Source organism: Aulonocara sp. 'chitande type north' Nkhata Bay, linkage group LG23 (assembly GCF_057382095.1).
Source record: "Aulonocara sp. 'chitande type north' Nkhata Bay isolate Kocher_YH1m ecotype deep benthic linkage group LG23, A_spYH_male_GT1.1, whole genome shotgun sequence".
NCBI classification, from domain to species: Eukaryota; Metazoa; Chordata; class Actinopteri; order Cichliformes; family Cichlidae; genus Aulonocara; species Aulonocara sp. 'chitande type north' Nkhata Bay.
In genome coordinates this window covers 40,649,467-40,674,010 of record NC_141365.1, presented here as the reverse complement: position 1 = coordinate 40,674,010, position 24,544 = coordinate 40,649,467, and the positions used below count along the sequence as shown (strand labels likewise).

The window sequence follows — 24,544 nt, the reverse complement described above, 5'->3', positions numbered from 1 at the left end:
TAAAGATCCCTCCAGCTAATGCCAGGTATGAGCAGGGCCTCGGACACAGTTAGCCCTTGTAATCACCAGCTGTGCTGCATTCAGTGCAGTCATAAAAATCATATGGCTTTTCCGAATACACACCCAGGCATTTTCTGAGGGTACGGGGCTGCCGACGTCACTCTGTCCTAAACAGTGGCGCATTTGTCCCGATACTAGCGGCCTGCCGTCAGCTTTTTAGCTTTGATTATTATATTGGTTCTTTAACATAAATCCTGGGCCGAGACAGTTTGAGCCGAACTCGATAATTAATTGGGCGTCGTGTTCAGCCGAGGAAATCTGTGTCTAAAGGGTATTACACACCCCTGTGACGCCAGGATGCTGACACTCGTTAAGACCTCAGGAGTCTGGTCGATTCATGACCTTCTGAACTATTCATGCGACGCACATCGTTGCATGTCCTTGCACATATTAAGCATGTCCTAATGCTGCCGGGGTCTCCAGTTGTGAAGTGCTACATATTACTGGAGATTGTGAAGTTGCAGCACCCTCTGCTGTCGCTGTGCTGCAGTCGACTCAGACTTGCAGCCTAGAGGGGATCGCTTTGGCTGCTGGACTGATGGGAAGATTATGCTCAAGTAGAATTTCACATTGTTATGTCGAGGAGCTCTTCAGCTGGAGCATAAGAGTTGGATGCTTCACCTTGCTGTAGAGGGAACCTACTTTAATTCTTATCACTTAATTAATATTTCATCTTATGAAATTTGCAAACTAGGTCACTGTGATACCGTGCAGTTCTTATAATTAGCTGATATTAACGCGTAAAAAAGGAAGTACAGCAGTTTAAATGTCCGCTGTGATTTTGCAGCACGTCATCTTCGTCTGCTGTCTCTCTGACTCGTTCTGGGCTGAAACACGCTGCTGGTATCACTGCACCAAATCAAAGGCAAACAGGACCTGCAAACAGTTCTTGGCATTAGTTTGTAGCGTCCTATCTGTTAAATCCCACCCATCTGGCAGCCCAAATTTTTTCCCCTAATTTCCACACTGCACTGCCTTCTCTCTCGACCTGTGCACATCACACGCTCTCTCCCACTGTGGTGACCTCCTGTGATGTGTGGTGTGACCAGCGGCTTCTGTCCTTTGCTGGCCGTCCATTGTCTATTAACAAGCGTCATGTGGCTTTGTTCTGCGTTGGCTTGCTGCCAGTGGCGCCCACATGATGGCAGCCAGCATCTCTCCTACCTGTCAGCCCCCCCTTATAGACAGTCTCACACTGTCTCGCTTTCTCTTTGTTGTGTGGCGGTTTAGGCTTAATCTCTTAAAGAGAGAATACAAACCGAGGTTACCAGACGAGGGTTAAATGCTATTTGCAAATAGTTAGAAGCTTGGTTCTTATCTGCATGAAACACCAAGCTGGTGATGTTGCCACAGCTCATCAGTAAGACAGATATAAGATAACCTTTATTAGTCCCACACATGGGAAATTTGTTATATGTATTATTCACTGTAAATATGTATTATTCACTGGCAAATACTTATCTGTGCTCATCTGACCTTTCTCACACATTGTTGTTGTGATAAACACCTCCTACCTGTTGCTTTGGTGCCAGTCTGCTTCAGAGAAATGATTATGCACAATATGCCACATGGACTGAATCTAAAAGGAAAAGTTTCACAGTTCGTCACAGCCTCCTCTTGAGCACATATGAGGAGCTGTAAAGCAGCTGTACTAATTTAACGCTAACCAGCTCAGCTAATGATTTGAAACAGTGCAAATAACACCCTGAGATAAGTTTGAGTTGTTCCTACTTCAACACCTCCACACCTGGCTGTTTTTTAAAATTAAAAAAAATATATTGTTATAGTTATTGCATTATTGTAAAGGAGGCTTTAGAAACTGTCAGACTAACAAGGACTTTGTTTAATCAGACAAAAGGCAGATTTGATCCAGATCTAGATTTATATTTGACATTAAATTGATCATAAATGTCACAATATAAAATGCATTTATGGGTAATGGAATCATATTTCTATTAGGTCTGAATTTTGCAGAGATAACAAAGATCCATAATGTTACATCATCCACGTTTATCATATTAAAATACTACTGTGTCATGCAAGCACAGCTGAGACTTTGCAGGTTTTGTCTATAGTCTCAAAATCTCCTTTAAAAAATGAGCTTTTTTTCTGAAGCTCAATAAAGATATGCCAGTAACAGCTGAATAATCTGGATGTAGCAGGTACCATTTACCAGTACCATTTAATGAAGATGCCAGTTGAGGACCTTTTCTATCTGTTGTGGTAACAGCAAGGGCCCGCAGGCAGCAGGTGCTGTATGAAATCTTCAGCTCGAACAGCTGTCATTTATTAGAACCAAAATAAAATGATTAGAGATGCACCAATTGCTATTTTTTAAGGATTCCAACAACGTCAATGACAACACATTCAAACAAAAATCAACTTCGCTTCAATGCAGAATATTATTTTCATAATAAATTAGTTGTTAGACTTTACAATTAAATAGCCTTCTCTGTGTGAAACTAACGAAAATGAAGTGCTTTTCTCCTGGAAGGGAGAAAACGCTGAAAATGAGTTTTACACACATATTTATCTGATGTACGATACTTATACAAAAACAAAAGCAGGTGCAGCAGAATTATCGAAGAAAATACAGTGCAGGTACTACATTTTTCAGTGTGTTAAAAGCTGCTAAGTAACAGGACGTCGACACTTTTCTGTTTTTCACTCATCTTCATATTTTTCCACTTATCTGCTTTGATCCTTTGCTCATACCGAGGCTGCTGGCTTGTGGCTAGCTCGAAACTCCGAACAGCTTTAGCTTTAACCACTTTTTCTTTGTTAGCTTCTTTAAAATGTTTGACTAGGTGATGGGGATTTAAGTGTCTTATTAGGTTTGTTGTTAGGAATGCTAGAAAGCCACAGAGGGTGATGCTCAGATTTATTGCTTCTTTACTCGGCACATTTTGCATTAGATAGCAACATGCTCCACTTGAATACAGGGTTGCTTGTAGCTGGATATGGGGCTCTGTGTATTTATACAGTAATAGGGAGAAAACCCTAACAATCAAACAACCCCTACAAGCAAACACTTGGCGACAGTGGGAAAGAAAAACTCAATTTTAACAGGAAGAAACCTCGGGCAGAAACAGGCTCAGAGCAGGTCAGCTGTCTGACAGGTTGGGGGTGAGAGGAGGAAGATTGTGTTTTACAATATTTCTAATCAATTTTATGTAATCTTAGAAATAAACAAAGTTGATTTTCTTCCAAAAACATGGCCACATTTTTTTTAGGTGTAGTGCTAGTCTTTTGATTTATAAAGAATTTCCAAAGCTTTTAAACACAATAGTGTGTGCAGATAAAGTTGTATTTCTGTCTTATAGGTAAACTGAAACGCTCTCTCTCTTTTTTTCTTTGTCGTTGCTTTCTCTGTCTCTGTCTTGCAGATTATCCTGAAGTAAGAGTCAGGAAGGGAACGGAGTGTCAAGAAGCTGCACTAGGAAACCCAAAACATCCCCTCTGTAAATACTACCTAACCTCTCCCATAGAGGTCCAGCAACCTGCATGCTAAGAGTGTAACACTTCAATTTAACCATAAGAACTGCAGTACCGGTGTAACACACACACACACACACACACACACACACACACACACAGGAAAAAATAAAAAGATATATACTGTATGTATTGCTAGAAAAAAAAACTATTAACAATGAAAAATCAAAAAATATTCTTATGTATAGTACATACATAGCAGACACGCTATAGAGGTCATTTTAACAACTGTTCTCTCAGAATACCGTGGATCTCCTCTTCTTGCATATTTATTCTAAAAACCAACCTGCACAATATTCATCCCTTTGGTTAGTCAAGAAAAACACAGATGTTTGATTTGCACTATATGAAAGTATAGTGTTTAATGTTGAAGACAAGGAAGAGTCACAGAGACCCCATGCACAACACACCTACGCACGCGATGCTTTCACGAGGGTTTTTCGTCTTGCGGTCGTTGCTTTTCTCTCTGCAAAAGTTGAATGTCCTCGGGGCAGCCAGGCTCATGAGCTCTTCGTGTGATTGTCCCTGCGAGGGTTCCTGCGCGACCCTCATCTGCCACCCGATGCTGTTAAGATGCCATGATGAAGCTCCTCCCTCCCTTCCCTCTGCCAACTTTTCATCTCTGGAAACATCTTGCCAAAGTTGAGGCTTGGAAGAGGTCACTTTTTTTTTTCTTTTGCCATTGCCCACACTGCAAATAGGACCCACTCGCCATCTTTTTTAGTTGCGTTGCTGGGTTCAGATCTTTGATAGATTGTGCATGCAGTCGTGACAGGAGAAGTCGGAAGATAGTCGTGGCCATTACCGAAAAAGCCTGAAGGCTGGGGTGTGTGCCAAGGGCTCAGCAAAGCGCGAGGGTTTGTTCCAGACATGCCAAGCCTTGTGCGTGTGTGTGCGTGCGTGTGCGTGCGTGTGCATGTGTGCGTGTGTGTTAGAGACTGATGGTCTGCCGGCAGACTGGGACTTAAAGTGGGATCTGGCACATGATGGTGACACCAAGCCTGGTAGGAGAGCTTTTTACCTGGAGGAGGGTGAAGGATTTAAGTGCTAAGACTAAACAATTAAAAAAAACAAAACAAAAAAAAAAACGGTGCATTCGACGACACTCGTCAAGCAAACAGATGACTTGAACTTCAACTGGAGGGCTATCTGTGACCGTCGGTTGTTCTGTCCAACCCTACTATCACCGATAATCCTGTTCCATTTTAGAAAACTGTAGAAGTGCCTAAAAAAATTACTCATCAACAACACTTGCATCCAGAGTGTATCACTAAAAAGTCACAGACACAACACACTGGGCTGTCGAGAGCTACAAGGACTCTTTGGGGAAAAGACATCACACTTTTTGGCGTCCCTGGAGGAGATTTCCAGCTAAGCGCTCATTAACATCACAAGTGACTTTACTGAAAAAGAAACGTAAGAAACGACAAATCAAAAATAGCTTTGTAGAATGTTTGGTGACTTTCACAGTGTACCATTGTTTCTTACCATGGTTCTGAATAGTTTACATGAGGAACGTGAGTGAGACAAACATGTATTGTAAACTGTGTAATGTATGTAAAGTGTCTCTTATTTTGAGAGTTTATATTCATGGTTCTAGAAATGTATTCAAAGTTATTTAAGAGTTTGTGTTGTGTCTACTATCAAAGTATGTTTGAACCTCCCCCCCTCTCTAAAAAAAATCCCTCCACCTCCTGGAACAATCATTTGTTTTTGTTTTTTTAGAGCATAAAATGTTCTTTGGTCATTTTACACCAACATTTTTTTCTTTTTCTTTTTTTGTATTTTGACGACTAGCGGTGTGTTTTAACTCATTATACTAAATTTTATTTGACATTCTTCAAAATTCGGATGTAATTTCATGGTGCTTGATTAACATCGACAATCCACAATCATGCTTTTTTTTGAGTTTCATTCACTTTGAATGTCCTCACACACGTTCTGATCTGTGTGTAATATTTGTGGAAGGTGGTTTAAAAAAAAAAATTTCTATTTTGTTGTAATTTATCTTATGTTACTCTTGGTCAAAAATTTTAGTCAGAAAAAGAAAACACAATGTTGTAAACTATTCTATTTTGAAATGAATGTAATTTATTGAGCTGTGCTACGTTCTGCACGGTTGGTCATTTCAAGGTCTAACCCGTAGGGGGCCGGCGAATGAGAAGTTGCGCACGTCTTGAGTGGGAGGGGTTTAAACGTCGACCCGCCCTCAGCCCTCCCCTCGATGGAAAGCTACTGGACCTTTCTTGCCTTCTCATCCATAGAAACGATCACGGTGTTGCAGTAATGAGCATAGTTATAGAGTTGCTTGTGTTGTTGGGAAAAAAAATGTTTATTGTATAGATGACATTTTACCAAAAAAAGCAAAGAAAATTTCAAAAAAGATGTACTTTTCACTCTAGTATAATAGTATTTCATAACATAACTTGTTGCAGTGGCAACCAGATGTTGCAATTACTAAAGTTGGGTATTTTTGTAAATGACATTGTTAAGTTGGTTTTTGTTTCTGTTTTTTTTCTTTGCTAGAACACTGTACAAGGTAGATTGTAAAGAAGATATGAACATTTCTTATTCTTCTCTGAGATTATGACAGTGACCTAATATTTTCATTAGTAAGTAACAGCCTCTATAGTGCTGTGACTGTAACACTTAGAGATATAAAATTCATCGATGTTACATAGATTACATATAAATATATATAAAATATATATATATATAAATATAAGAACTAAATAATCTATAAATTAATAAGATGTTCAACTTTCCCCCTGACAAAGGACCTCTAGGTTCCACACAGATACATTTTATTCGAGGCTTATGTATCACTAGTCTTTAGGATTGCACTTTCATATTGTTTATTGATCTGTTCTGTTTTTCACTTCCTTCAAGGGTAAATCTGTTCATCAGTAAATGGCAGATATTACCAGTAAATGACTTCAATTCAACACGTTGCATGAGAGAAAACAATCTTTTCTTTTCTTACTAAATTATAACGTACTGAATGTTTCTAGTGAATAAAAAAAAATGTCTGTACACAAAATGTCCTTATTTGGTGCCCCCTGTGTATGGACTTTCTCTTGAAATGTTTTTTTTTTTTATTGTGTTGGCAATGATTGACTGATGGTAACAGCACTTTCTGAGCAGTTGGCCGACTGAGCAGACTCAACTTATCCAAACACTTTGCCTTATCTTGAGTCCATCGTACTTAAGGTTTTATGTTTTAAAGAGCTCTTATGAAATTTATTAAACAGACCTAAGTGGGTCTCTCTCTTTCTCTTCTCAAATCCCTTCAGAGTTTCATTTGAACTATGAATCTTTATATCGGAAATCATTTTTTTAAGGTTCTAACGTATGCGTCACAAGGCCAAAAGTGAGAGGAGACTGCAGCAGAGCAAACAGTCACCGATCTTTACTTCCTGTCTCCCAAATCTGTGAGTGAAATCGTTTGGGTCCCATTGCCTTACAATGGAACATGCAATTCACAGCTTTAGCCAGCAGAGGACACTATACCAGAGACTGAAGGTTAAGAAGTGTGGCTGCCTGTGTCATCATTGTTGCAGTGTACCTCACCAACAAAGTCAAGACATGAAAACCAATTGACAAGAAGACCCACGTCAGATTTCTAGTTTCAGTGTAAACATTTTTAAATGTTTTGGTTTTTTTTGCATATATTTTGTGCTACTTTATGTTTCTATAGTCAAATGTTTCTTTGGTTCCAGCAAGATAGTGTAAAATCTATTGAAAGAAAGAAATAAAGAAAATTAAAGTAATGATTTTTGCTTTGGATCTCGTTTGTGTCACACTCTCTCTTCAGTAACCCACAGAGATGTTTGCTCTAAGTAGTAACAGTACTGTAGCTCTGTCTACTGCAGTGCCGAACATCCTGCTTTACCCAGAGTTTTTATTAGAGGCCCTCTCGAGGGCCCCTGGTGGTCCCTAAAGCCCACTGCCTTAAAAGCAAATAAACATCAGCTCTCATGAAAAGAGATTATAAAGCTGCGTGCATTAAAACATCTGAGAGTTGCAGCATGAAGTTTTTGCCGGAGTTGATAAAACATAATGAGAGGACCCAAGAGCAGGACAAGTAAGCGCTTTTTCCATTATTTATTTTCTGCCATTTCCCGTTACTGCAGTGGAGTAGTGCTTTTCTGAAGGGGGAAAGCAGCTATGAGGGGTTATTAGTACCACAATGGTAATGTGTAGTTAACTGCCGTTTGATGACAGCAGTGGACGGGCCTCTCAGCAGCTGCTTATCATGTGTCACTAATTAGATAATAGCCTTCTTAAATTCATTACGATGAGCTGCAGTCCTCGTTGAACAAATGACACGAACACAGCCTCCCTTCTCTAGTGCTCTTGATATTTACACTACAACTAGAACAAAGTAATCACAGAGGGTATAGCTAACACAAACTATAATAAATAAAAAACACAGGTTATTGCAGAAACATGGTGACAAAGATTAACTGTAAAGAAAGTAAAAAGAATCATCATAAAAATGCCCCCAAAATTTGTTTGAATTTCAGCCTCTGTCCAGATTATTTGTTCCTGTCTTGCACCACGTCTTTACACAGTTATTACACCCATTGATATCTGATGCTTGGTTGACAGTCCAGCAGCAGGTTGTTTTTTTCTTTTAGCAAATCCAAAACACAAGCTAATATACAGACATGGGCTACTATGGCTCCAGAGACTGGCAGGCCAAAGTGCTTTCCTGCAATACAAGACAAAAAAAGAGCCTCCACGCCCTGCACCACTCATATTTCCCTGGGCACACTTAACCATGAGTGGTTAAACCATTAATTCTGAGTGTATTATATCTGATACATGAGTTTTTGAGATTTCTTAGTTTTCCAATAAAAACCTAAATTAATAACGATACATTTTAAGCAATAAATGTAAATAAAAAATGCCAGATGTACCAAGTATGAGACAAATTAAAACTTATATAAATGCAAATTAATATTTTTAATTACTTTTTTGTTAAAAGGTTCAGCAGAATCTACATTTCTTTAGAAAATTGATTTTTCTGGCATGGTTCAGAAACCTTTAAAGGATTAAATGTGTAGGAAAATTGTTTAAGTGCTCAATCACAGTGCATTATGCAGAACCTTCACATTTGTGCTTAGCACTGTCCCCTTCTGGTTGATCTGGTCTTCTAAGATGCCGTTTAAATGGAAACCCTTTAAAAGACTTACTATGTGTTTATACAGTGGTTCTGCTGGAGGTTTATTCCTATTAAGAGGGAGTTTTTCTTTCCCACTGTTGCCAAGTGTCTGCTGACAGGGGGTCATCTGATTGTTGGGTTTTCTCTCTGTTATTCCCTTTACCTTATGATATAAAGCATCATGAGGCGAATGTTGTTGTGATTTGGTGCCATAGAAATAAAAATAAACTGAAATTGCAGAGTCAAAATTTGACATGTTCACCTTTTTAACAAATTATTTAGTTCACCTGAGGCTTCAGTTAACATCCCTCAGAAGAGCTCAGAGTCAAGCATCATATGTTGACACTGTCTTGAGAAATTATGTGCTGCAAACCAAGTCCAAGCCTCTGGCTTTGTCTTGTGCCTCTCATTGGCTGCTGACAGCATTCCTTACAGATTAGCTTATATTTCCGTTTAAAACGAGGTCAAAAACAATTATGTCACAGCAGCCTCTCTTATTTCTTTTCCATCACATCTGTGCTCTGCTCCCTGTTGCCATGTGGCACTAATCTCCCTCCATATCTTCCAGGAAATAGTAGCATCCAGTGGATGAAGCACACCAGAGGCGTGGATTCCCAGTACTGTTGTCTTCTATAAGCCAAAGAGTGCTCTTCGCCTTTAACTCCACTGTACCCCACTGTGCAGGGGAAATGTAGTGTTAGCCTTTTATTTTGTCGGCACATAAAAAGATGCGCCGTCTAGTTGTTTCTAATAATAGCCGATCTTATTTTAACTGCACCGACGCCTTATTGCATTATGGATGCCTCCGGAATGGTGTCCCTTCAAGATAGCGTGGGAATATTTCAGTAGAAGGCAGTGTGGCTGTGCATCTCAGGGCTAAATGCTCCAGCATCATTCGGCCGCCTATAACTGCAAGAGCATCTCGTTTACCGGAGGCTGTGTCATGCCTGTAGCGTGAGTCTGGGCTGCTGTGCACGGGCATGCGTTTCTTTGATCCGCTGCTGATCACTTTATTCTCTGCATGCCGGATTTAACTCCGCGGGAGCGCTATGCGGGAGTATAAGGTGGTGGTGCTCGGCAGCGGCGGGGTGGGGAAGTCCGCGCTGACGGTCCAGTTTGTCACCGGGACATTTATAGAAAAGTACGACCCGACCATTGAAGATTTCTACAGGAAGGAGATCGAGGTGGATTCCTCTCCGTCGGTGCTGGAGATCCTCGACACGGCCGGCACCGAGCAGTTCGCCTCAATGAGAGACCTTTACATCAGAAACGGCCAGGGCTTCATCCTGGTCTACAGCCTGGTCAACCAGCAAAGTTTTCAGGACATCAAACCCATGAGAGATCAGATCATCAGGGTGAAAAGGTGAGAGGCTTTCCAGTGTGCTGTAATTCATTGTAATTCTAAATAAATGCTCTGATGCCACAGACAAAAGGCAGCAAAAAAACCCGTCTTAGGGGCCTTAAATAGCCATATTGGGGCAATAAGGACCCCGGAAGTTGTCTGTGTCGGTGAAGGAATGTTAAGGATATGATAATAAATATTTACACCTTGATTCAAATAAATAAAACAGTCACATTTAACAGTAAACATGCTTGGAGTACCCCATGGAGCCCCTCCAGGGCCTCTATAAATGTAATGAACCCCCCCCCCCCACACACACACACACACACACGTACAAATCAGTGTTTTGTTTTGTTGTTGTTTTTTTTTTCATTTTAAACTGAGGCTGAGAAACATCACAAAACTGCCATCCTCTCCATGTCTTCTCTCCTCTTCCTCTCTCACCCCCACGCTCTCCTCCAGTCCTTCGTGAGAAGCTGCATCCCGCTCATATGTTCTTCATAAGAGCCCAGCTGCGGCTCACCTGTCACACATCAACCCGCTGAACTCTCCCAGGGTTTGATATTCTCTGCGTCTCTCACACATGACTAACTCTGCACGGCTTTGATCAGCTCAGTCCATTACTCAACACATCCCCTGAGCTCATCTCACAGCCTGGGAGTGAGAGAGAGTGGGAGAAAGGCTGTGGTCTATCCTTTTCGGTAGTGACACATTGGAATTTCTTTTTTTTTTTTTGGCTCAGAGTCTTGTGTAAATGTGTGAGCCTGTGACTCCAGGGTGCAACTGGAGTGAAACGTATTTTTCTTTGTTTTATTCCCAACAAAAGCGCATCATTATGACTTCTTCAATAGAAAAACGTTTTATAGCTGTTGTTGTTTTGATGCCAGCAGCTGACAGACGAGCGATTGATGCTACTTTTCATGGATGTTCAGTGAAGATGGGGGAGTGTTAGGTGTGGTTATGTTAGGGCAACAAAAATCCCCACTAACAGTGCCCCACTTTAAATCAGCGAAGAAGACATGCAGACGGAAACCAAAGTGAGATAGGAGCTCTGACTCATGCAGTGGTCTTACATGAGCATCATCATTGGGGGGAAGGGGGGGGGGGGGTGTATGCACTTCATTATCATCATAAAGAGAAAAGAAAAAAATCCTTTCATTACACTTAATATCGCCCCCTTCTCTGCTTGTTGAACATGAGTGTTGTGACTTTTATAATTTCACCAGTAGAGTATTGCTGCGGCGCTTTCCATCTGCCTCCCAGGAGTGAACTCGGTGCTTCTCTTGTGGTGTGGACGTCACAGGCCGAGTGGAAGCTCGAGAGCGTCACAGCTGACGATGCACAGTGATGGCGAATGCGTGGGGGTGGGGCGGGGGGACTCCTTTATATTAATTTAATAGTAATGATGGATAAAAAAGTGCCCCAGCACCCAAAGCGGCTGCCCACACTGCAGCAGCCATCGCCGTCCTCAAGTGTATACCTATAAATATTTCATGCTTGTATTTCACACTGCTCTGGCTTTGAAGTGGGCCTTGTTACTGTATGTGCAAAGCCGCAGATAAGTAAAACACCCTTAAGTAGACTTGAAAACATAATATTGTTGTTGAGTTTTGTGCAGAGACATTATTACACAAAAATTAAGTGTTTGCATGTTCTCCCTGTGCCTCGCTGTACCTGGCTTCCTCTCACACTCTTAATGACATGCATGATTGTAAATAGCTGCTTAAAATTGGTCTTAGGTGTGAATGCTGTGTGAACTTGAATGGTCAGTGAGGCTAGAAACGGTGGTCAGTCACAGTCTGGGACAAAAGTAGAAGTACTAGCAAGATCTACTCGGTTGTTTACTTGATCTCGTTAAGGTGTCCGTCACAATCGGCTCCTGCTCTCCATTAGCTGTCTTTAGAAAAACAGCCTCCCTCCTCCCAAACTTGTTGCTGAGCCAGCAGCAGTAACAACGAGCCTCACACAGAGATATAGTATGTGCCCACTCACCAGAACTTAATGGGATTGTGTTGGGTTGAAAGCCAAGAAGACATCGGGCCTCCATTAGGCAGTCATATAAACCAGAATGCTTATGCAAGGCTTTCCATGTGCCAAGCATGGACAAGAAGTGAGATATGCTGTTTGGTTAAGGAGGCGTGAATCCATAGTCTCATAGTCCACTCGTTGTATGACAGATCAACTACCCAACCTAAAGAAAACCCGAATGTAATGTCATAGTTAACAGTTTACTAAAATTAATGGACAACACAGGGTAACCATTAAAAAATATCTCACTAAACTAAAAAGTGGCTAATAGCTAAAATTGTGAGCTAATATTATGACCTCTGTTGCAGAATTTCTTGCCAAAATTCTGCTTAAGCAGCTAAAACTGTTAGCCTAATATTCTGAAATAGTTAGCTAAAAGTATAATCAAAAAAACTTGTAAATTCTGTTAAGTGAAACGTGATTAGCTAAAAGTGTGGCTAGCTAGAGGTTGAAATACTAACATTTACAATATAGTACTACGCAAAAGTCTTAAGCCACCCCTCATTTCTCTATATTTTGGTAGAAAATGGGAAATAGGTGCAGCGATTTATTGAAACGTGCTAATATACATGGAAGTATAGTATATTAGGCAAAAACCGAGTCTTTACAGTTCTTCAGGAATAGTTCTCCAGGCTTCTTGAAGGACATTCAAAGCTCTTTCTTTGGAAGTTGGCTGCATTTTGCTCTATTCTTTTCTGTGTCCAGACAATATCTCTAACACCACTGGCTGAGTGCAGAGCAAACCATGACAAAGCCCCCTGTGTTTTACAAATAGCTGTACACGCTCAATTTTGTATCTCTCTCTTGATATTCACTGTATATGTTGACACTGATTTGAATGCAAACTTTTCGAGTTTTCAAACTGCCACTGATTTTCATTCCAGTTCTTGTGTAATTTGGATTAGGTTAATTGGTAACTCTAAATTGTCCATAGGTGTGAATGTGAGTGCGAATGGTTGTCTGTCTCTATGTGTTCGACCTGGGACAGACTGGTGACCCATCCAGGGTGTACCCTGCCTCTCGCCCTAAGACAGCTGGGATAGGCTCCAGCCCCCCACGACCCTGACAAGAATAAGCGGAAAAGGATAAATCAGCATTTTCTCCACGTTTCCCCTCCGTAAGAATGGCTTCTAAACATACATCCTCCCACCGAAACCATTTCTGATCAGGCGTCAGTGGAGATTTTTTTTTAGGCTGCTACTTCTTTTGTTCTCCACTTGTCCAGTTTCTTCACAATTTTTAAGGGCACACTGAACACCATACTGAAATATGCCAACCATTTTCAGTTAATAGCTCTTTGGGAATCACCTTATTGGTATAAAAATGTTATTTTCTGTCTTTCCACCTGTGTTATCTTTAGCATTTTTTGTAGATTCCACTAAAGAAATGAAGAAAAATTATGTGCCTTTTTAATGCATGAATGATTCATAGGTCAATGTGAAGTGGCTTAACAAAAGCAGTCAGGTACACGAATGGACTGAAAACTAGTGAAAAAGCTACCATAGCTCAAAGAAAATATAGAAAGACTGGAGAAATATTGCTTCTTTTAAAATATTATAAGAACGTCTGGCTGCTGGAAACAACCTATGGTAAAATGTCAAAAGTATTCAAATAAGAGGGATGGCTTAACAGTTGAAACTGTTAGCTTAACACATCAAAATAGCTAGCTGAAATCATGAGCTAGAAGTTCAAATTATATCTTAAAGTGTGAATTACACTTTTAAAGCTTTGCTAAAAGTATACAGTCTAAATAGTTTGTTTGCTAAACACAATGCAGAAAGTGGTCACTAAACATGATGAATTGCTAAGTGTAAGGTTAGCTAAAAAAGGGGGAACAGAAATGCTAATAGTTAGGGGTAAACAGCTAATTTAGTTTTTGAACCACACTATAAATGATAAAATCTGTTTAAATGTGTTCAGATGAGCACATTTGAAGTTGACATGTGGTCACCATCTGACACGACTTTGGCGCCACATATACATCAACATTACAGTGTTGACTTAAAGAAGAGGTGAAGAGAAGCAGGAAATACATTAAATACAAAGACACTTGATGTATAGCAGCTTTTCTTCACATATGTGAACAATTTTCTGTGCGTATTTAGGTTAACAAACACCACGGCAGATAAGCTTTACCCCCCTGAACGCTCCAGCACGGTCTTAGTCTAACCACATAAACCCCCGTTTAAGTCGCTATCTGTGATAACAACATCTGGGCGTAGCCCTCCTCGCAATCTAATGATCTCCTCGCTTGCATGTTAAGGTTTATAGTTTAATCGGCACAGGAGGAGGAAGCACGTTCAAAGTGTTGGAGCTGCGTTTTCACGCTGCACTGATGCTGTGTCTAATAGCAGGAGGTGAGCAGCACGCACCACTGAGTGGGAATAGGGTGGAGAGACCAAAACTACGTTTCCCAGGGGGCACTTTGGTGTAGGTACAAAGCCACTTTTTTTCCTTAGGCTTTTAGCATCGCCCATAAGTGAGGAGAGAAATGTTTAAGTAGCCAGCTCTCTGAGGATAGCCACCAGTAAAGTGCTTGGTCTTATAGACTTAACATATTTGCTGCACTATGCTTGCTTAAGTGTTTCCATCATGTGCCACCATTTATCTCATTCAGGGGATCTGAAAACACATGGTTCTACCTTGATCCAGTCAAGGTAGAACCATGGAATGGGAATGACCAGCCACTTTAAAGGCTGGTCATTCCCAGCCTTTAAAGTGAAGCCCAGTTTGCCCAGAGGTGAGTGTAGTACAATAAAAAAAAGCAAACATCATCAGGAAAGTCTAAAGTGAACACCATTTGTGCAGCAAATTACAATTCCTTGCTTGTGAATCATCTCGCATTCATTCCGGTTTATCTTTTAATCCCTCAGGGTTACAAAAGATTCTTTGCCTTGATGTGTATCTGGACCTTCCTATATTTAGATGAATATCACTTGAGCCACAGCTATGAACCCGGTAAACAGTGATGTCATTCTACTTCCTAAGGGAATGTTTACAGAGTGAAAAAAACAAAGTCTGCAAGGCATATGCATTTCAGTGTCACTGAAGGAAAACATCATGTGATGACGCGATCTCTTGGGATAGCACCCAGTGATACGGGGCTTCCCGTGGAGCCAGCTGGTATCCAGGCCGAAGCTCCCTGTCGTGTGTGCCAATCTTTGTTCATTAAGCTTGTGATTGGTCAATATTATTCAGGCTGTAAATATAAACCAGAAACCTGCTACCAAAAACTTCTAGTTCCTCACCTACAGCTCCTGCAAGTCTCTGTTTATAGATACTAACTGCAGCATAGTCCAACTTGCATTGGCACTCAACTGGATAATAGAATTGGATGGATGGATTATATCAGTTTGCATTCTTATGTTGCAGTTATTGAAGTGTTTTAAATCATTCTAATGTTGCACATATTGATGCCAGCTTCCCAAGTGGGAAAAACAGTCAGAGCTTTGTAGCATTGATGGGTTTAATGCAGCCATTCAAGATGTATTAAATTGACTTGTACAAATAGCATGAGCACAGCTAATGTTAAAGGCACCCTGTAGTGTTATTAGACCACTAGGAGTGCTATTGAACAGGGCTGTGAATAAGAGGAGGCCTGTTTTGTTTGCTTTTTGTGCCTTTTGTAATACACATATCAGGTGACAGGTCATGCTAACTCCTATAGCGTGCTATAATTGATTCCTTACTATGCAGAGAAAGCTGGGATTACATTCACAATTACAAAAATACATTCAAGCAAGTGCAAGCAAGTTTGTGGAAGGTGCCATGTTGCCCTGTCATGTTAAATGGACATTGCCATTCTGCCTCATATCCTGAACTGAAGTCAGAGCTTTAACACATGAAAACATGCTTAAATATGCTTATTTAATTATTTATATATTGTTGCAATTACTTTAGCCATGCGACAACTGACCACGAGCTGGCTAAGCAACAGCAGCTGGTTCTAAGCTAACATCATGCCAGGTAATGTTAGGCTCAAGTCTCTTAAAAATCAGACATTCTCTCTGATAAGCATTATAGTCGTACACACCATATACATTGTATGAAAGTTTATTTGTTATTTATTTATTATCCAACAGTGTTCGATCCAATTCAAAGAAGTTTCACTAAGTAGGTAGGTCACAGGTAACAGTGACAAAACAGCAGCTAACAGGGGCTAACAGCAGCTAAAAGAGCTTTACTGCAGCAATAATGCTTACTGGCAGAAAAGTCCCTCAACAACTCAACCTCGATATAGCTGTCATGGGACAGAAGTGAGCTTTACCAATTCATCAACTCCTTTCTGAATAATTGCACAAAGTTTCACAGCCTCCTCTAGAGTAAATAGACACGGAAACCCAGCATATTGCTAAGGTAAATAGCATAAAGACAGCCTCAGGTGTGCACTTGGGAGGGGTAAGAAACCAAAACTGAGCTGAAGTCTTAAAACTACCATGACCTGGATGACCGAGAACCTGCAAAGAGTCTTTATTGCATTATATATAAAACTGCCAATTAAATGAACTTCTTACTAATCACAGGTCCACTCAGAAACATTTCAGCCCACTGCCCCATGTTTGTGGAGGAACATCGAGGTCTTTGGGGACTTATTTTTGGATCAGCCTCATGTGACCAAAAGAGGAAGTGCAGATCAGTCTTTTCCATTTGGCTTCTTTTTAGCTGCTTGACTGAGATACTGCTTTCAGGCTCAACACTCACAATGAAGGAAGAAACTGGAATATTTTTAATAATAGGTTTATTAACAGCCTTTCCTGCAGTAGCTTATCTCTCTCTTTGGGAGTCTTGTTGTCATTTAGGTGCCCAGAACAGCAGGTATAATAGCACAAAGCAGCACTGGCCACGTGAACTCACATCCTTTTTTAATGTCTTTCTATCTGAACAGAGAAGAAGATTGTCAGGGGAGCTTTGTTGCACCATTAAAGGTGGAAATGAAGCTTGGGGTTTCATCTTTAAAATAACACCTTCTCCATCTGCTGTGCAGACCCCTCTCTTTGCCTGTGTATCACAGGAATGTTTGCGGTTTTTCCTCCATGATACCGAGGCATTACAGAATCATTAGATACCAAAGCTTTGTTCTCCAGCAGTAACACACCCTTTGGGAGTTCACATAGTGTGGGCACTATAGGCTGTGTGATTTCTCTATCCAGTTCTACATGTAGATACGTGGCTGGCTGTCACACAGCGCTGCTGCTGCTACAACTGGTAATTAACAGCAGATCCAGAGAGCAAAGAGATGGCTGCAGGGTTGGAGGGCTTCGTGTAGGCGATGTCTGACTGTTCTTTTGTAATTTGTATGAGTGTTTTTTGCTGTGGGCCCTGTAAAAAAACAAAACAAACGAAAACAAAAGGTAAGTGAGGTCACTGAAGCTATTTAGCACAGCAGGTAGCCTTAACAAGTCTGTTGTACCCCGAGGCTAAATGGAAAATGTGGAGGCCATCTTTTTTATGTGAGGAATAAACGCTGATTCTCTGTGTGGGTGGGTGGGTGCGTTTTGTGTTTGCCTCTTTGCCAGCAGCTGAAATAACAGCCTGCAGAGGTGAATGGCATTAAGTCGTTTGTGTCTAACTTTTATTTCAGGCTTATACGTGCATCATAGGGATGCTGCAATATTTTAGACATCAATACAGACTTTAAAAAAAAATAAATCGGTATAGTTTTTTAAGCTATCTTAAGCCACTTTATATTTCTAGCATTGTTTCTCACGCTCTGTTTATAAATCTAAAATCTGCACATTTATACAACTGTATAGTTCAGCCAACCAATCCCAACACGTTCCAACTGTGCAGATAATCCCCATACTAGGTAGTGTCCAAGTGCTGTAAAAGGAACGAGTCAGAAGCGTTTGTTAGTTTCTCCTGATTTATATTTATACAGCCGGGAAAATAACACTTCAGGAAGAACATAACACTGGTAAACATACCGTTAAGGCTCCAATAGTCATGAGGACATTCTGTATCATGATAACTGGAATAACTGTCACAGATCCATGCATCCGTGTTCTTCTGCTTATCCAATACAGGGTCGTGGTGGTGGTGGGGGGCTGGACCCTATCAATGCCATCGGGGTACTACCTGGACAGGTCTGTCTCTGGGCTATCACATGGAGGCAGATGACCATTCACACTCACTTTCACACATACATGCAATTTAGAATCACCAGTTAACCACACTGTGCATGTCTTTGGACTGTTGGAGGAAGCCACAGTACATGGAGAGGACCCTCGCAGAACATGCAAAAAGTCCCGGACTGGATTCAAACACTTCATGCTCCAAGACGACAGTGCTTAGAGCATGAAGGGTGCCATTCCTCAAAGAGGGTCATAAAAACTGATAGTACGCAGATCATCAGAGATATAGACGGACTTTCACTTTTTAGCTCAAAGTGCTGCTGTGTGTAAACACAAGGCATTATACAAAACAATCCTCACTGATGCTCTCGACATATTAAACCTTAAACTAGTGCAAAGTTATGCATCCAAGTAAACATAATAAGATACATTTCAATTAAAATAACTAAAAATATGTACAGAATAAAAAAAAAAAAAAAGAATTTCCTCTTTTGAAATAAAAAAGAACAGTTGCCTTTAACTGGGAAACTGGTCTTTTATACTTATATGGGGGTTTTGGGTCATTACAGTGAACTGAAAAAGGCTAAAGGACGGGTTTTTATAGCTGCTTTCAAAAGATTTCAAAATAAAAGCACAAAATATGTATTTTAAAAACAGTATTTAACCTTTTTCCTCCCGTAAAAACGACATTTGACGACCTCAGCCGTACCTGTAATGTCGTTTTTTGTGACCTCACTATATATCAGTATATAACCTCAGTAAGCCGATCACTGGGGATGGGTATTGTTTAGGTTTTATCCGATACCGGTGCCAAACCGGTACTTTTGAAACGGTGCCGGTGCTTAAACGGTGCTCAAACCGGTGCGTAAAGAATGGAGAACACAAAATTGGTCCAAAAACCTCTCATGTTCAGCTGTTTTTTTGTAAAAAAAATAACAATGTTAGCAGCTATGTGGCATATATGGTATCACTCTTGGCTGGAAGCAGTGCTTAAACAATGGAAAAAACACAAACTTTGTCCTAAACCTCTCATGTTTAACTGTTTTCCACTTTTTCTTTGGTCATTTTAGCCTTTTTGTCCAGGGTGAAGGGAGTATCTGCCATCAAACAAGAAGACAGCCGCATGTAACTATGATGGTGTTTGCTAGTTCACCTTACATGCATTAATGTAATAACGTGGTTAGCCTATTCAACGTAAATTACACACAAACAACATTAAGCTACTCACGCAGAGAAGAACGGCTGCTGCTGCTGCATCATCATCCTCATCATTTCTGCTACACTGGCAGGGCTAGGGGCCAGGACTCTACTCTTCGGGTTTTTGGGGGATGTTGCTAACTCCGGGTCCGATAACAGGCACCACACCCTCAGTAGATGTGCTCGGTGTGAGGTCTCGCAGCAAGCTATCAAATACTGCGCATTTCTCGGCTTTTAAAAAAAACGCTATGCATCGCCAGGTGTTTCATCGGATTTGAGGTGTTACCTCCTTTGACAGTATCACAGTATCAGCTTAAAGCACTTGTTGCAGGCTGCTGAGTTTGCATATTTTGCTGTGAAGTGCAGCCAGACTTTTGACCGCTTCGCCTTGGGCATTTTTAATCTGTAGCTCTGCTCTAAAAGAACGTACGTACCTGGACCCGCCTACTATCCTCGAAACGTAAAATGATTGGCTAGAATCTAAAGTGTATCACAGCTCAGGAAAAAAAAAGCACCGAAATAAAGCACCGAAATGTGCGCTGCTTTTCGGTCTGGTTACTACCGTTTATGTCAGAACCGGTACCCATCCCTACCGATCACCCTCACTAACGTCTGACACGCACCCAATCATTTTGTTCTGTAAGCAGCCAGAATGACAACGTTCAGAAAAGAGAAATTAGGTTTATACCCTAGCAGTCGTCAAAGAGAGTTGTTCTACCTGTTATTAATCATCCAAATCCTAATCTAAAGGATTTAGTAGAACTTGTAGATTAAATTAAGTCAGGTCTTCCCCAAAGGTAGAAGGACCCATGACCGAGTTACACTGCATCACGTGGAAACAGAGATATTCATTGTTTTATGTCATATCAATCAACTAAAAAAGCAAATGAACACTTCAATAAAGCGAGCACAGTTAGCACATAGCTATAGTGAAGAGTCATGCTTGAGATAAAGACATTAAGCTTCTCACTCCAACACCTCCTGAGATATTAGTCAATAAGGAGTGATAGCGGCCTATAGATCCCTGTGGGACAACTTTTCTCCACGGTGCGCTGAGCCGCTCCCCCCTCATCTGATGAGGAGGGGCTTGTAGTTCGATGCTGCAATAAACAGTCGCCGTGCAAACTCCCCGCCCCACCCCGGAGAATCTGGCTCTCCCTGTGTCTTTGTAGATATATATAGAGTTTCTCCTGCAAGGCTGTCAGATTGTGTTTGTCTCCACGGTACTCTCCTTGTTCACACTTCACACCCTTTAGATTCCAGCTTTCCAAACACACGGGCCATGCGAGATGGTTGTCCTGCTGAGGTCAGCTGTTGTTTTGCATGTGTGTGCGTGCGTGCGTTTGTGTTGTACAGTGTGGCTGTTGTTAGGGAAAATGTCAGGCTGCAGGGAAGGAAGTCTTCGGCTGTGTGGAATGAGTTTCGTCTGTCTGACAGTTTGAAGCGTCTTCATAGGCAATTAAGACAAAAGAAATGCTCTTTGGAGAAGCTTCTGAGATCCAAAACGAGGTGCAGATACAGGTCGAGCTCAGAACCCTTTGCTGAATGACACTCGAGCAGGTCCATAAGTGTCCTCCGCCCTGCTGCCTGCATTCATTTCCTGCAGCTCTCTGGCCCCTGTAAGCTCGCTGAAACGTTTGCCAGCTCTTTTCCACGCCTCAGCTCTTCTCCCAGCTGAGCAGCGTGGCAGCGGGCCACCAATTTGTAGATAAGAGCCTATTTCTCAATAGTGCCAGCAGATCAATAAGGCAGGCTGGGAAAGCACTTAGGAATGACTGATGGCCAAGGCTATTAGGTAGTCTATGCTATTACCTGTTGTGAGAATATACACCCACTTTAATTGATATTGTGTAGTTATTTAATCGCGGGAAACATGAAGGGCATCTAACTGAAATGCAATATATTTTGCTTGAATAAAGTGGGGTCCCGCTTCATGTAAGTATAATATAAGTGTCTGTTTGTGAAGTAGCAACTAGTGTGCTAACAGTTTGCCACCTTTGGAAAACTGCGATAAGTCACTGTATTTAAAAGATGGTCACATTGACATTGACATCAACTCTAGCAAGCTGCGTCCATACACTGTGGAAAATGGAGTAGAGACATGTTGTGCAATAACGGGATGATTGCATTCAGAAAAACAGCACAGAGGTCTGGTTCAGTGAAGCGGCAGTGCACCTAGGAATCGTCAAGTGGCCATTTGAGGAACTGCAACCAATAATTATTACAAGCCAATTAGCAAATGCTCTGTAGACCCTGCTATTACTGAGTTGGACTCCCTTTTTCCCAAAGATTCTCTGTGGTACAGAATAAACGAGGTACTAAAGGGCCCAAAGTGTGCCAAGACCACCAGAAGACCACCCAGTGTGGCCTTCTGCTGCTGTAACCCATGCTCTTCTGCATAGCTTGGTTGCAGTGACTGGTTATTTGAGTCACTGTTGCTGTCACTGTCCTATCAATTCAAAGCAATCTGGCCATTTTCTTCCGACCTCTGACATCAACAAAACATTTTCGCCCAGAAAACTGCTGATATTTTCTCTTTTTTCAGACCATCCTGTAGTAAAATCCCAGCAGATCAGCAGTTTCTGGAATACTCAGACCAGATGGTCTGTCACCACCAGTCTCATTTAAATCACCTTTTTTTGCCATCCTGATGCTCGGGTAGTCTTGACGAAGTCTGCGTGCCTAAATGCGTCAAGTTTCTGCCATGCAATTGTCTGTGTAGACATTTGCATTAAAAAGCAGCTAATAGGTAAAATGGCCAGTGAGTGTAGTTGCTTTTTAGAGATCCAGCAACAGTTACACAGCAAAATGAGCGTTTGTTGGCAGTTCTGCTTCATGCTGATGAATATTAGTCCAGTTCATTCTCCTTTGAGCTCTCCTTCGGCCTCTTCACAGGCCATTTCACAAAATATGAAATATTGATCATAGACCCACTGTCTGTCTGTCCCCACTGAATGAAGGCAGTGCTGTTTTGAAGAAGTGTGTGTGTGTGATTTGAGCAAAGTGCACTTTTAAGGAGTTACTTACCAAATTACAGATGTCAGCCTCTTCTCAAAGCCAGAAGTAATGTACACAGCTCTTTATAAATTCATGCTAAGCCTTGGAGTTTTTACAGCAGTAACAAGCATCAAATATAGCCAAAGATGAATATGAAGTAGAAAATAGTTGTTTCCAGTGCCCATGTCTCTCCCATGTGAGAGCAGCACATTAGCTTTATTCAATTATTCAATAACTTATTCCATTACTCTCCCCAGCCTGGTTTCCTCGTATCGATGGCTCAGAGGGGAAGAGGACTGGGCTTGTCAGCCCCACGCGTTGGGGGAGAAAGCTTTTGATCCTTAAGACGTGCTCAGTGCACGATGGAAATGGTGCAAGTGCAAAGTGCAGAGCTAACGATTTTTAAACAAGAATTGGAATCCATTAAAATATGCAGCTTGCGCACCATGCAAACACATATGTAATGTATTCAGCAATAAATGGACCATCAGTTGGGTTTTTTCATGATGGCGGTTTTCTGATAGAACCTCCTGTTGGTACCGGATGCCCGCTGAGCGGCAGGAGTCTCCTGGGAAGCTCAAGCTGAGTGTAGCTGGGTTTATTCCTCTCCTCTCTATTGTGCATTGTTTCAAACCCCTTATTGTTTCAGCATTGAGCAAATACAGTATGTAGGCCAACAATGCACACACACTCACACACACAAAAGCAGCCACATTTATGGCTCTTTCCCTCTCTTTCTTCGTCCCGTAGGAATTAAGAAGTTCCTGTAGTCGGTACCAAAAGACACCCAGCGGGGTGGCGAAGGCAGCGCAATTCCACTGATGTCACTTTCTCTCTTAATTTGCAGGTACCAGCAGGTACCGGTGGTTCTGGTGGGCAACAAGGTGGACCTGGAGGATGAGAGGGAGGTGTCCCCCAGCGAGGGCCAGGCGCTGGCTGAGGATTGGGGCTGCCCCTTCATGGAGACGTCGGCCAAGAGCAAGACCATGGTGGATGAGCTTTTCGCGGAGATCGTCAGGCAGATGGACTTCTGCCCTCTGCCGGACCGGAGAGAGGCCTGCTGCCCCGCCTGTAGCATACAGTAGCTGAATGTCGGAGGGGAGGTGGAGCAGGAGTGATTGGTGGATGGATTGGAGAGGAGTAGAAATTAGAGTCCAAATGTATTCATGTTAGACAAACTTGAAGATTGGAGAGGGGGCAGGGTTAAAGGAAGCAAACCCCCACTTTTGGTGTCACTATTCTTAGCTGCTTCCTAGAGGATTCTGGGAAATGTAGGAAGTTGCAGAGAAAGCAGGTTAAGGGGAATTCAGTTTTGACATTCACTACTTCTCCAACACAGAGGGGATTTTTTTCCCCTCTTAAAATAAAACAAAAAACAAAAACACACGACCTTCCTGCTACTATCACGGTTTTTGCTGATTATTCCAGAGTGAATTCCCGGGGTTTTCCCAAAGGCAGCGCGGTGCCAAAAACCATCTTAAAAGCCATCAACAAAGAGGACCACAGTGCTAAATGCTTTTGGGAAAGCAGCCATAGGTCCATGGGAGGACGGCTCGGCGTGCTCAGCAGTTCTATCTGTCCTGTTTTTCTTCTGCTTGTTGTTCTATTTTGCACTTTTTTGGTTTTTTTGCCAGTGCAACGGCCATTCACCGAGTACCCAGAGAGATAAGTTAACACCACTGTGAAGGAGTCGTTACTGGAAGGTGCATTTGGAAGCAGGGCCCACCTTAACAATAAATGAATGACAGGATGAACGAATGTGTTTGAAACAAACAAACAAACAAACAAACAAACAAAAAAGGCCGCACCTTTAGGGGGGGATTCATGTCCCATTCATGTCACAGATAATAACTGTGGATGACGTGAGCACGAAGTTGTACTGTCACACTCTCAAGTGAGTACAATCAATCGCACCCAAAGAGACGGTAATCAATCAGTCAGTCAGTCGATAAAATGTACCAACACTCTGCAGACACCTTACAGATGATACAAATGCCTTGTTACAATGTACGAAGTGAACATCAGTGTCAGTGTGTAGCTCATCTATCTTTAGTCACATCGGATATGTTAGTGGTTCAATGTCAGAAACACTTATTTTCAACAAAATAATAAATCTTTATGCACAACTGTGTCGTGTGTGTTTTTTGTTGGATCGTGGTTTTTTGTGTGTCATCAAAAAATGCCTTT

General features: G+C 41.5%; 2 protein-coding genes across 18 annotated transcripts in view; both read left to right on the top strand.

Annotated features, from left to right (window-relative positions):
• Positions 1 to 7,325, top strand: part of LOC147302416 (muscleblind-like protein 2a) — a 56,877-nt gene extending 49,552 nt beyond the window's left edge. For all 17 annotated transcript variants that reach the window (XM_086283644.1, XM_086283647.1, XM_086283645.1 and 14 more), the window contains one exon: positions 3,447 to 7,325. In XM_086283644.1, coding sequence (XP_086139770.1) covers positions 3,447 to 3,571 — 125 coding nt within the window. In that variant the 3' untranslated portion in view covers positions 3,572 to 7,325. The remainder of the gene's footprint in view (positions 1 to 3,446) is intronic.
• A 1,998-nt stretch (positions 7,326 to 9,323) lies between these two features.
• LOC147302415 (ras-related protein Rap-2a-like) lies at positions 9,324 to 24,483 on the top strand. Its single transcript, XM_086281650.1, has 2 exons — positions 9,324 to 10,085; positions 23,205 to 24,483. Exons 1-2 carry the CDS (start codon positions 9,772 to 9,774, stop codon positions 23,440 to 23,442), a joined length of 552 nt encoding a protein of 183 aa, XP_086137776.1. The 5' UTR covers positions 9,324 to 9,771; the 3' UTR covers positions 23,443 to 24,483.
• The last annotated feature ends 61 nt before the right edge of the window (positions 24,484 to 24,544 follow it).

Bases quoted from the DNA above. Each gene is read 5' to 3' on its own strand.
- LOC147302415 (XM_086281650.1), top strand. From the start codon at position 9,772: ATGCGGGAGTATAAGGTGGTGGTGCTCGGCAGCGGCGGGGTGGGGAAG. The intron at 10,086-23,204 runs GTGAGAGGCTTT...CTTAATTTGCAG, and splicing joins CAGATCATCAGGGTGAAAAG to GTACCAGCAGGTACCGGTGG.